Source organism: Onychostoma macrolepis, chromosome 07 (assembly GCF_012432095.1).
Source record: "Onychostoma macrolepis isolate SWU-2019 chromosome 07, ASM1243209v1, whole genome shotgun sequence".
NCBI classification, from domain to species: domain Eukaryota; kingdom Metazoa; phylum Chordata; class Actinopteri; order Cypriniformes; family Cyprinidae; genus Onychostoma; species Onychostoma macrolepis.
The window spans coordinates 35,224,863-35,236,684 of NC_081161.1; the positions used below are offsets into that span (position 1 = coordinate 35,224,863).

Consider the following 11,822-nt stretch of genomic DNA (forward strand, 5'->3'; position numbering starts at 1 on the left):
TGATGAAGACAAAGACATTTATAATTTTACAAAATATTTCTATTTCAGATAAATGCTGTTCTGAACTTTCTATTCATCAAGGAAAGCTGAAAAAAATTAGATTCAGCTGTTTTCAACATAATAATAATAATAGTTTTTTTGAGCAGCAAATCATAATATTAGAATGATTTCTGAAGGATCATGTGACACTGAAGACTGGAGTAATGATGTAAAAAATTCAGCTTTGATGACAGGAATAAATTACATTTTAAAATATATTCAAATAGAAAACATTTATTTTAAATAGTAAAAATATTTCAAAATTGTACTGTTTTTGCTGTACTTTGGATCAAATAAATGCAGGCTTGGTGAGCAGAAGAGACTTCTTTAAAAACATTAAAAATCTTAGTGTTCAAAAACTTTTGACTGGTAGTGTTAATAAAAATCAAATAATAGTAACAGTAAAAATTTGTTTGTGTTGTTGTGTTAAATTTCACTAATTTTGACAGTCAAAGTTGACAAGCTCTCCGATGAGAAACAGCAGGAGGGGATTCAGGCAGATCCTTTTTCTTTGCACCCTCTTTCCAGAATTCCAGCTGACCTGTTACTTTCAATGCATTTGGTGCCACAAAGATCTGAATGAACCTGCAAGCATAAGAAAAAAAAAAAAAAAGCATTATTTTTCAAAGCAGTGTTTACAGAATTTGCCTCAACTGTCAAACTTGGTGCTGTATGCACTTTGATGTTAATAAAACCTTATATACTACATCTGAACGCACCTACAAAGGAAGGTACATAATTAGATGATAATCCATCACATTCAAATTATTAAAGCTCCATTTTTTACAATGCATTCTCAATCAGTAGAGCAAAGTGCTAGAATGCTGAATTAATGTGTTTGATTCCAGGGGCGGTTCTAGGGTGAGTGGATATACGGGGCTTAGCCCAGAGACATTAATTTATGTATCAGAATACACGGGATACAAGTCAAATAAAACAGGCTATGCTGAAAAGTTACATTGGCTAAGTGGCTTAATTTTTTTTTTTTAAAGCGACAAGTGTAATTAATTATAATTTGCACTTACAAATTGCATAAATAATATTATGAAATTAATGTTTTAAATATAAACACAAAAATATGTAATGATAGGGAAAAAAAACAGAATGATACTTTTAAAAATGAGACTAAAATTACCAGTAGGTGGCAGCAAGCCACTGTCTTAATGACTGAGCCATTGAGTCATTTATTCAATCTATTCATTAAAAACTGCTGATTCTTTCAGGAACAAAGAAACTGTTTTTATGAATGGATCAGTGAATCACTGAGGTAAATTCTTTCAGTAATGAAACACTGTTGTGTGCAGAGACACACAACATGGCTTTGTTTAGAACCGTTTTTGCGAAAAAAGACAATATTTTCTTCACGATTTAAATCACTTAATATTAACTTCTCGTTTATTGAATTTTGTTGCCCTGACACTTAGTAAAGTCTGCCACAGACCATGCTAAATGCTAACCAATCTGTTCATACAATCTAGTCGTTTCTAAATGTGTGTGTCCTAGAAAATCTGTGCTTATAATACCATAATTAAAAATCTATATTTGTTGCTATACAGCAACAGTAATCTAATTTTGTCAGATGGGGATATCGGTATTATGAATTTATAGGCTACAGTTAGTTAAAGATACCTGAAGCAGCTGCATTTTGCTGTTTAAGTGCTGGTTCAATAGAAATAATTTTAATGCGCATGAAAACTCAATCTTGATGCGCACACACCCCTAGCGCCGCCCATGTTTGAATCCCAGGGAATGAATAACTTAATAAAATGTGTAGGGGAGCGCAGGGCACAAACTAACACGGGGTAAGTTGTAACACACATGGTTTAAATATTTCCACACATGCTAGCATAACCAAATACTGTACAAATACAAATTTACAGTATTTACTACTGCCATTTTAACACTATTTCACGAGTTCACACTTACATATAATAAACTGAGTAAAGGTTATGCGTATTTGGCGTGCTGTCCAGGGAGAGGGCTCCGAGCTCGGTACTTACCCCCGAGCCCAGGGTACTCCCCCTGTACGGGGAGAGGGGTCCGAGCTCTGCATTTAGCCCGGACCCAGAGCATTCCCCCCAAAGATGCAATAAGCACGGGACAGCAGCCAAAGAGGTGTGTTGATACCCCCCAAAATCGGCAGAGCTTAATGTTGGTGGGGTGCTGGACGGCGCTTGGAGTAACGGCACTGCTGTGGCCTTTAGAGAAGAGAGTTTAGCTACTGCGGGAGCGGACACTGCTGCGGCATCTGAAAAGAGAATGTGGCTTCTGCAGAAGCGGGCACTGCTGCAACATCTGAAAAGAGAATGTGGCTTCTATTGAGACGGGCACTGCTACGGCGTCTGAAAGAGAATGTGGCTTCTGCGGAAGCGGGCACTGCTGCAACATCTGAAAAAAGAATGTGGCTTCTATTGAGACGGGCACTGCTACGGCATCTGAAAAGAGAATGTGGCTTCTGCGGAAGCGGGCACTGCTGCAACATCTGAAAAGAGAATGTGGCTTCTGCGGAAGCGGGCACTGCTGCAACATCTGAAAAGAGAATGTGGCTTCTATTGAGACGGGCACTGCTACGGTATCTGAAAAGAGAATGTGGCTTCTGCGGAAGCGGGCACTGCTGCAACATCTGAAAAGAGAATGTGGCTTCTGCAGAAGCAGGCACTGCTGCGACAGTGGAAAATAGAGATGAGTGGGCAGTAGAGATACAGGCTCCTGCGGAAGCGGGCACTGCTGCGGCAGAGGAAAGTAGAGATACAGGCTCCTGCGGGAGCAGGTACTGCTGCGGCAGTGAGAAGTAGAGATGAGTGGGAAGTAGGGATAGAGGGTCCTGCGGGAGTGAGCACTTCTGTGGAATCTGAAAAGAGAATGTGGCTTCTATTGAGACGGCACTGCTACGGCATCTGAAAGATAATGTAGCTTCTGCGGAAGCGGGCACTGCTGCGGCAGAGGAAAGTAGAGATACAGGCTCCTGCGGGAGCGGGCACTGCTGCGGCAGAGGGAAGTAGAGATACAGGCTCCTGCGGGAGCAGGTACTGCTGCGGCAGTGAGAAGTAGAGATGAGTGGGAAGTAGGGATAGAGGGTCCTGCGGGAGTGAGCACTTCTGTGGAATCTGAAAAGAGAATGTGGCTTCTATTGAGACGGCACTGCTACGGCATCTGAAAGAGAATGTAGCTTCTGTGAAGCGGGCACTGCAGCGGCAGTATGAAATGAGCAGGGCACTGCTACGGCATCTGAAAAGAGGAGGCTTCTGTGGATGTGGTCACGGCTACGGTATCTGAAAAGAGGAGGTTTCTATGGAAATGGTCACTACTGCGGCATCTGAAAAGAGCAGTCACTGCTGCGGCAGTGGGTAAATACAGATAGGGCTCCAGTGGGAGCAGACACAGCTGCGGCAGTGGAGGAATATAGAAAAGGCTCCTGCGGGAGCAATCACTGCTACGGCATCTGAAAAGAGAAGGAGGCTTCTGAGGGAGCGTGCTCCGCTACAGCAGTAGGGAAATACAGATGCAAGCTCCTGCGGGAGCAGTTACTGCTACGGTACCTGAAAAGAGGAGGAGGCTTCTGTGGAAATGGTCACGGCTACGGTATCTGAAAAGAGAAGGCTCCTGCGGGAGCAATCACTGCTACGGCATCTGAAAAGAGAAGGAGGCTTCTGAGGAAGCGGTCACTGCTACGGCAGTAGGGAAATGCAGATACAAGCTCCTGTGGGAGCAGTTACTGCTACGGTACCTGAAAAGAGGAGGAGGCTTCTGTGGAAGCGGTCACTGCTATGGCAGTAGGGAAATACAGATGCAAGCTCCTGCAGGAGCAGTTACTGCTACGGCATCTGAAAAGAGGAGGAGGCTTCTGTGGAAATGGTCACAACTGCGGGAGCCGTCACTGCGGAGGCATCTGTAAAGAACACTTCTGAGGGAGCGGTCATTGCTACGGCATCTAAAAAGAGAAGGCGGCTTCTGCGGAATCGAGTACTTCTGCGGCAAGGAGAAAAATCAGATAAGTCTCCTGCAGGAGCGGGGTGTTGCTGGGATGGTTGGAGTGGAGTGAGCCACTATGGGTGGATTTCGTGGTGTTAGAGAGGATGGCTATGGTGGGTCCGAGGTTCGAGTGGACAGGGATGGACTGGCGTTGAAAGGGTCTGCTGATGAGGGTTCGGTGAGCTTCTTTGATATGGATGGGTCTTCGCCACTAGCGGAGGCAGCCTCATGCTAGCGTCTGCTAAGGAAGCTGGAGGTCACTGAAAAGGAAAAGGGGGTTATTAGTGGTGGCAGGAAAAGACTAAGATATGTGGGCCTGTGTTGCCAGCGGAGGCGGCCACGCGCTTGCTTCGGCTGCTGTAGCTCACTCATAGGAAGGGAGTGAGGTTTGTGACATCCTGGAGAGCCTGTGGTCTGTACCACTAGCGGAGGCAGCCTCGCGCTAGCGTCTGCTATGGGAGCTGGAGGCAACTGAAAAGGAAAGGGGTTAGGAGCAACAGGAGAAAAAAAAAAAAAAAAGACATGTGAGGGCCTGTGATGCAAGCGGAGACAGCTTTGCGCTTGCTTCAGCTGCATGACACAGGGGTTTGTGGCATTTGGAGAGAAAGGCTGTAGAGCCTGTGCGGCCTGCAATGCTAGCAGAGGCGGCCTCGCGTTAGTACCTGCGACAGGATCTGGAGGCTGCTGAAAAGAAAAGGAGTTAGGGGAAGTAGAAGGAAAGTCTGAGATGGCCTGCGTTGCAAGCGAAGGCAGCCACGTGCTTGCTTCTGCAGCTGTCAGCTGCAGAAAACAGGGGAGTGGTTTGTGACTTTGGCGGGACATGCTGAAATGTCGGGGTAGTCTGCAGCGTTGCCAACCTAACAATTTCTCGGACTGCCCTAGCTACTGGTTTTCGAAGCAACTAGCAACAAATGTAGCCATTTTAAAAATTTTATTTGGAAACCTTTAAAAAGTGATAAAATGGTAAAAGGCATGCGATTTCCTCTTAACCACACGAAAGGAAAACATACTGAAACAGCTGGCCAGCCGAGCGGCACATCGGCTGGTAACGTAGACACTTTGAGGGAGGTGCCTAGCAGTATACACTTCATATATGAATATATAAGTTGCAGGTTGCATTTGCTCAATAATGTTTATTTAAGCCTTAATTTTTTCGTTTGTACTCATGACTGTTAATCATTACTGTTGGTCCACTGAGATTTTTTAATTCCTGGTTAAGATCAACAGTGGAAGAGAAGTTTCACTGTTGATTATCTGACTTATCCATTTATCAAAATGGAATGAGTGAATTAAATACGGGTAAAATGCTGGTGAAAATAAGAGTAATTTCAGTGTGTATTCTCAGCACTTGCGTCGTGGTTACATAATGACATTAACATCCGATGATGTCACGACGTCATTTAACAACAAAACAACAAATGACAAATCCTTTAGCGATTTTTACCTTGAAGACTGTTTGGCAAGACTGGTGACCTGTGCCGCTAGCGGAGGCAGCCTCGCGCTTGCGTCTAGAAACAGAAGTTAGAGGCCCGGCTGCATGCGGCGCTGTGGCCGGAAGAGCCGCGGTGAAGGCTGAGCCGAAGCGGGAAGCGAGTGAGGCTTTGCTGCGGTAAGAACTGGGCGCGGCCCAGGCTCGTTGAAGGCCTGCTTCTGCGACCCGACGCTCGCGGAGAGCCGGGTTTTGTGCAGGACAATGATGGTGTCAAGCGAGATGAGTTCGGGGCTTGCTCAATCTATTAGTCGACTTGGTGGCTGGAGTGGATTTAGGAGTGAGGTTGGCTGATTTGTGGGGTGACGAATAGATCGTACAAACCCGTTTGTTTGTTCTCTGCGAGAACAGAGCGTCGGAATTCATCAGCGTTTGCCTCTGGATTAAATACTCACCACTTCCGATCGGAGGAATTTATTGGCGCAGCCGAATGATACGAGGATGCTGGGGAAGATGGAAGTTAGGCAGTGGAGGCGAGGTTAAACCTCGGTGTCGGGGGATTCTTGTGGCTGGTCGAGCAGAGCGGCGGCCGCGATGGAGCCTGGGGCTCGACGGCGATGACTGGCGGAGGAGGAGTGATCCTGGGGCCGGCAGATTTGCTGCAGAGGATCCGAAAATCTTGAGTATAGGTCACGTTGTTTGGATGGGGAAAAAATTGGGTCTGTGATATAATGGCAAAGGAGCAAACCGAATGCTGAAAGACTAGAACTGATGGAGGTAAGACCGCTTTGATTATTTATAGGGGTTCTCTCTCGAGCTGATTGGATAGTTGGTGTGATTGCTGATGATGAATTGGCTGCGTTAATTATCTGCACGTGCTCCTCCCGAAATTTGTTAATAAAACATCACATAGAGAATAAAGTGCACCAAAATTCAAAAATCTTTTGAAGATGTTGCTGAATATTTATTCTACCAAAGCAGAAGTACATTTCTGGCTGAAGTAAATTGTCATCTCAGTTTTTAGTATTCATTTAAAATTAGACAAATCTGCTATTATTTTAATCTCCAATCTGTTATCAGTTTAGATACTTTTATAATGCTTCGCTAACTAGCAGAAGACACTAACCAGTTTTAAATTCCAGTTGCACAGATGAGGAACGTTATAACACTGTCTTACAATATTATTAAATTATGCTATACTATGACATTAGCGATGCAATTTACACCATTTACTTTTATGAGTTTCAATGAGAAGCCACAAGAAGCAGGTGAATAAAGACTGAGAATCGATGTTTAATGTTCAGAAATTGTTATTTCAAGAAATGTAAAGCATTTTGGCTTGTTTATGTGTCTCGTGTCCTGTGTCCTATGACAGCTGTGTGTGGAGGGAGGGGAGCGTATCATTTCTGAATTTCTGAATGCGTTTCTTCATTTGCGCACTCTGTTTTGAACTACATTGTATGTGTAGCTGTGTGTTGCGATCAGGGCCGTCCCAAGCATGGTTGCAATGTGTTCATTGTCAAACTCCAAAATTAGATTATTTTTAATTCTTAAAAAACGCCATTATTTTATTTGAAAAAGTTAATGATTTTATTTTATTGACAAAATATTTTAGTTTGTCTTGTATATTTTTTCATTAGCTCCGATAATATTTTAAGCTGTCATATGGTTATGTTACAACATGCCCCTCACATGTTACAATGTACTCCACCTACGGGGCATGTTGTCACTTCCATTCTTTTGAGATAAATAACGAAAAACATATACACCTGTAATTATGAAACAACGCAACATATTTGTACTAGACAAGTGTGAAATTAAAGTGTATAAAAAAATTATACTCTGAACCCCACGTGGATTTACACATGCTAAGAAAGTCAGTGTTAGGTTGTGTCCCGTGCTCCCCTACATTAAATACAATATAACTTGCTTTGGCTAAAAGCATCTGGCAAATGCATGAATATAAATGCAATGTAAAACAAAATGTATTTTTGGTTACCTAATTCTGCATTTCTGTAAAACGGACAGCTGGCTGTATGATGATTCTGTCCTCATTCAGGATCCTGTTTTTGCTTGGAGAAATCTCCTGTAACAGACAGAGTCACAACACCCTTTTAGTGTTACTAGAGTTTATGATCAGAAAAAAACTACCGTACAGTAATACAAACATTTTGAATAAAATTTTCTTTTTTGGTAACACTTTACAATAAGGTGTCATTTGTTAACATTGGTTAATGTATTAATTAACATGAACAAACAATGAACGATGCATTTATTACACTATTTATTAATCTTTGTTAATGTTAGTTAATGACAATACAGTTGTTGTTTATTCCATGTTAGTTCACAGAGCATTAACTAATGTTAACAAACACAACTTGTGATTTTAATAATGCATTGGTAAATGCTGAAATTAACATTAACTAAGCTTAATAAATGCTGTAGGAGTATTGTTCATTAAGGTTTTTAACTAACGTTAATGTTAACTAATGAACCTAATTGTAAAGTGTTACCACATTATATTTATAAGCAAAACTTACTATATTAATATATTGCTAGCCCGTTCCTCTCTTTAAAAAGTAAGTTAGTGGAGAACAGCAGCCCGTGGCTAATTTGGCTACTTTAGTTACATTAGATGAAAGCTCACCTGTTGTTACGACGGCAATCACAGGAAAAGACTCCAATACTCCTCCAATGACCACAAGATCACAAACTTGAAAATAAAATACAAAATATGTACTTTACAGTGGTATTTCTTAACTCAGTTTTCCTCAGTATTTCATGTTAGCTCGCGGTTTTATTTTACGTCTCTCACTGAATAGGGACCGTCTCTAAAGTTACATACAACATTGGTACACACGTTTCTAACTTAAATAGCATTTGAAGAGAATTACACTTGCGATAAAGAGGCAGTGTACAGAAGATATTATGGTTCTCTGTGTTCGTTAACTTCGGCTAACTGACATTATTAACTTACCAGTTGATGTATCATCGAAACTATGGCATTCACAAGAAGAGGCTCCAAAATACACCTCCGACGTTGTCGACGAAATCTAGACTAGAAACTTGAAAAGAACAAACAAAAGAAGTACTTGAAAATACTGTGTAATATCTCCACTGAATTGAAACAGTGGTGTTGCCTACGCACTTTACCTCAGTAACATTATTTCACGTTAGTTCGTTGTTAAGGTTAAGTAACGACTCGCCAGATACTTTGCATTAAAGGGCAGCAGAACCTACAAACGTGTTTCTCGGTTTAATAATGTTTATTTTGGCTAATATAGGTGACCTTACTTTACTCACCAGTCGATGTTATCACCGTTATGGCGGCGTTAATCCGGCCGTCAGTCAGAAAAAAAGGCCCCAACTCCCGACAGGAAAAACGACACTATGGATAATGTTAGTTTGCTGTTAACAAGTTAAAACATCTTAAAATATCTCAGTTTTGCATAAAACAGAAATAACATACTAACCTTTTTGTCTAGTTAACAGTGCAACGTGTCTCTTTTGTCCTTTTACCACTGCTTCCACCAAACAGCAAACAAAATAAATCTCCCTTGCCATTAGTCAGTTTTTCGCGGGCAAGTTCACTACTGTAAATTTACAGTAGTGTACTGTAGTGCCCATATATTTTCCCATACTCCTTTGCAGTTTACAGTAAAATACTGTATATACATTTTACAGTATCTTACTGTACATAATACAGTACAAAATTACAAAAATTACAAAAATCGGTTACAGTGTATGACTAAGACTTCAGAAAAATGGTTCTAAACAGTGCCAAATTGGGCTTTTTTTGACTTATAATAATAGCAGAACCCTTTCTGGTGCTTAACAGAAGCCTTGTTATAAGGTTCCACAAAGAACCATGCTTTCAAAGTGCAATATGGGACATTAATCGAGTTATAAATGACATTTTAATCATTATTTTAATTAATATGTGTTGTTTTTTACCCCTCTATCTGCCTGGTCTTATAATACCTTGTAGCCTGTAATAGGGTTTTACATTAAAAAAAAGATGTAATGAATTGACCCTTTGCAAAGACCTGCCCCACTTCGTTACTGTTGCAAAAGGCATACTGACAACACGCCGACAGACAAGACAGAGTAGGTTACTTATGGTATGAAACAAAGTCTCAGCTTTCAAATTTTGACATTTTCTAAGAAATTCATACAATAAATACCATTTTGTGGCTCTTTAATATGTCGTAACAGATCGCTGTAGCGCCTCAGTTCAAGCGGCACATGAACCAATCATCTCCTGTCTGTTTTGTTTGTCTGACAAAATGGGAGATTCTGCATTATGATAGGTCAGATCGCCTGTCAATCAAACTTCCGGCGAAGGGTCAACTGAGTTTAGATTTAAATAGCTTGTTTGCAATCAAGTGATTCTCATGACAAATTCAAATGGAGGGCATGAAGTGAAAAGCAGAATGGATGAGATGGAGGAAAGTACTTATTGTTCTGGTTTAGACACTATGCTATTACAAGAAAAAGATATCAACAGTCATATCACCCTGCAGCCCAAGACCGGTTGCCCATGGAAGCTAAGCAGGGCTGAGCCTGGTCAGTACCTGGATGGGAGACCTCCTGGGAAAACTAGGTTGCTGTTGGAAGAGGTGTTAGTGAGGCCAGCAGGGGGTGCTCACCCTGCAGTCTGTGTGGGTCCTAACACCCCAGTATAGTGACGGGGACACTATACTGTAAAAAAAGCACTGTCTTTCGGATGAGACGTTAAACTGAGGTCCTGACTCTCTGTGGTCATTAAAAATCCCATGACACTCATCGTAAAGAGTAGGGGTGTCCTGGCTATATTCCCTCCACTGGCCCTTGTCAATCATGGCTTCCCAATAATCCCCATCCACTTGATTGGCTCTATGACTCTCTCTCCTCTCCACCTGTAGCTGGTGTGTGGTGAGCGCAGTGGCTGCTGTCGCATCATCCAAGTGGATGCTGTACACTGGTGGTGGTTGAGGAGAGACCCCCCAGTATAAATTATACTGACACTATTCAATTTACTTTAAGATAAAAATGACTTCAGGCCCAGAGATATGGCTCATTAATTTAATCATGTTGTTGTTTTATAGGCTTACACTTCTCATCTATATAACCTGTGCATTCAGAGTAATATAGTTTTATATTTCCTAAAACTATTTCTTATCTTGCAGCTGACAGCATGAAGTTTTTGTGTTTAGTAGTTGACAGGGTTAGTGCAAAGAGGTACTAAAATACAAATCTATCTGTCATTTGCAGCTACAATTAATCTTTGGAAACTTAAAGCATTAGTCTGTGTCCAGTAAATTCTACAAGAAACAGCTGATTAATATAGAGAGCTGAAGAGACATCGTTATGACCATATCATCATTAATAACTTCCTCTTGTTGTTCAACGAGTCAAGACAGGCTTTCTCTGGACATGTTGCTATGTATTTAAATGTCCTAAATACAATACCAAGGTGTGGAGTAAATGGCCAGTTTTTCTAGTCAACTTGCTTCTCACATTTCTCATGCAGTGCTCGAATCATAATTCTAGTGCTGTAATGCGTGCGTGTGTATGAGATGAGAGAGAAAAAGAGCAAGAGCTAACAAGTGATGTACCGGCTAGCATATTCATGTGACAGTTTGCACGCTTATAGCTGCCAAAACACAAGGAACAAATATTTGATAATGCTTTTTGTGACACTAAGCCTTCAGACACAGCACTGAGAAACCGAACTCTGTTCCAGACCTGCTTTGCTTTGGCAAAACCATTTTAAATTTACTGACAATTGATTGAGCTGTTGTGCTGATCCAAAAAGCTCTGATGAGCACAGACAGGTTACTTCACTCTAAACCTTTTTTTTCTACTTAATATTATCTCCACAAGCCATTTTCACTTTAAGATACAAATATAGCAAAGCTATAAACAAAGCTTCATAATGGCCTTTTCTGCAGAGTAAAGGTCATGTCTGGACACTAAAAGGATGTCTTGGGAATCGAGGGGATGTTATTTGGGTCTGGGCCATTTAAGGTCAATGTCTTGAAGAGGTATAATCTACTGCCTGATTTTACAGGAAGCACCATGGCTTTTTCTCTCTCACTATACATGAGTGATCACACTATAAGGTAATTGCATGTCTGATTTTCAATGTCGCGGCAATACAAAAGAACAATATATAGCTGGCTTCCTTCCCCAGCCCACCCTCTAAGAACAGCATGAGAGCCACGAGTGAGACTGATTCAACAGACTGAATTAAAGTACCTTTCAGTGCACAGTTTGAATTATTGCTGTGATGGTAATCTTTGATCTATCTCTGTAATACACAGATCAATTCCAGGAACTGGTTGCAGCATTTTGTTGCTTTGAGTGAGATGCTTTCTGTGTACAGAAGCCTGCTTTCTTT

General features: G+C 41.5%; 1 protein-coding gene across 1 annotated transcript; it reads right to left on the minus strand.

Annotated features, from left to right (window-relative positions):
* Positions 1-306: 306 nt before the first annotated feature.
* On the minus strand, positions 307-3,970 carry LOC131543858 (uncharacterized). The gene is made up of 4 exons (XM_058781673.1): positions 3,966-3,970; positions 3,767-3,863; positions 2,040-3,166; positions 307-624 (listed from the first exon to the last, which is right to left on the minus strand). The coding sequence occupies exons 1-3, from the start codon at positions 3,968-3,970 to the stop codon at positions 2,258-2,260; spliced, it is 1,011 nt and encodes a 336-aa protein (XP_058637656.1). The 3' UTR covers positions 307-624; positions 2,040-2,257.
* Positions 3,971-11,822: the final 7,852 nt, after the last annotated feature.

Bases quoted from the DNA above. Each gene is read 5' to 3' on its own strand.
- LOC131543858 (XM_058781673.1), bottom strand. The intron at 3,167-3,766 runs GTACCGTAGCAG...CCGTCTCAATAG, and splicing joins AAGCCTCCTCCTCTTTTCAG to AAGCCACATTCTCTTTTCAG.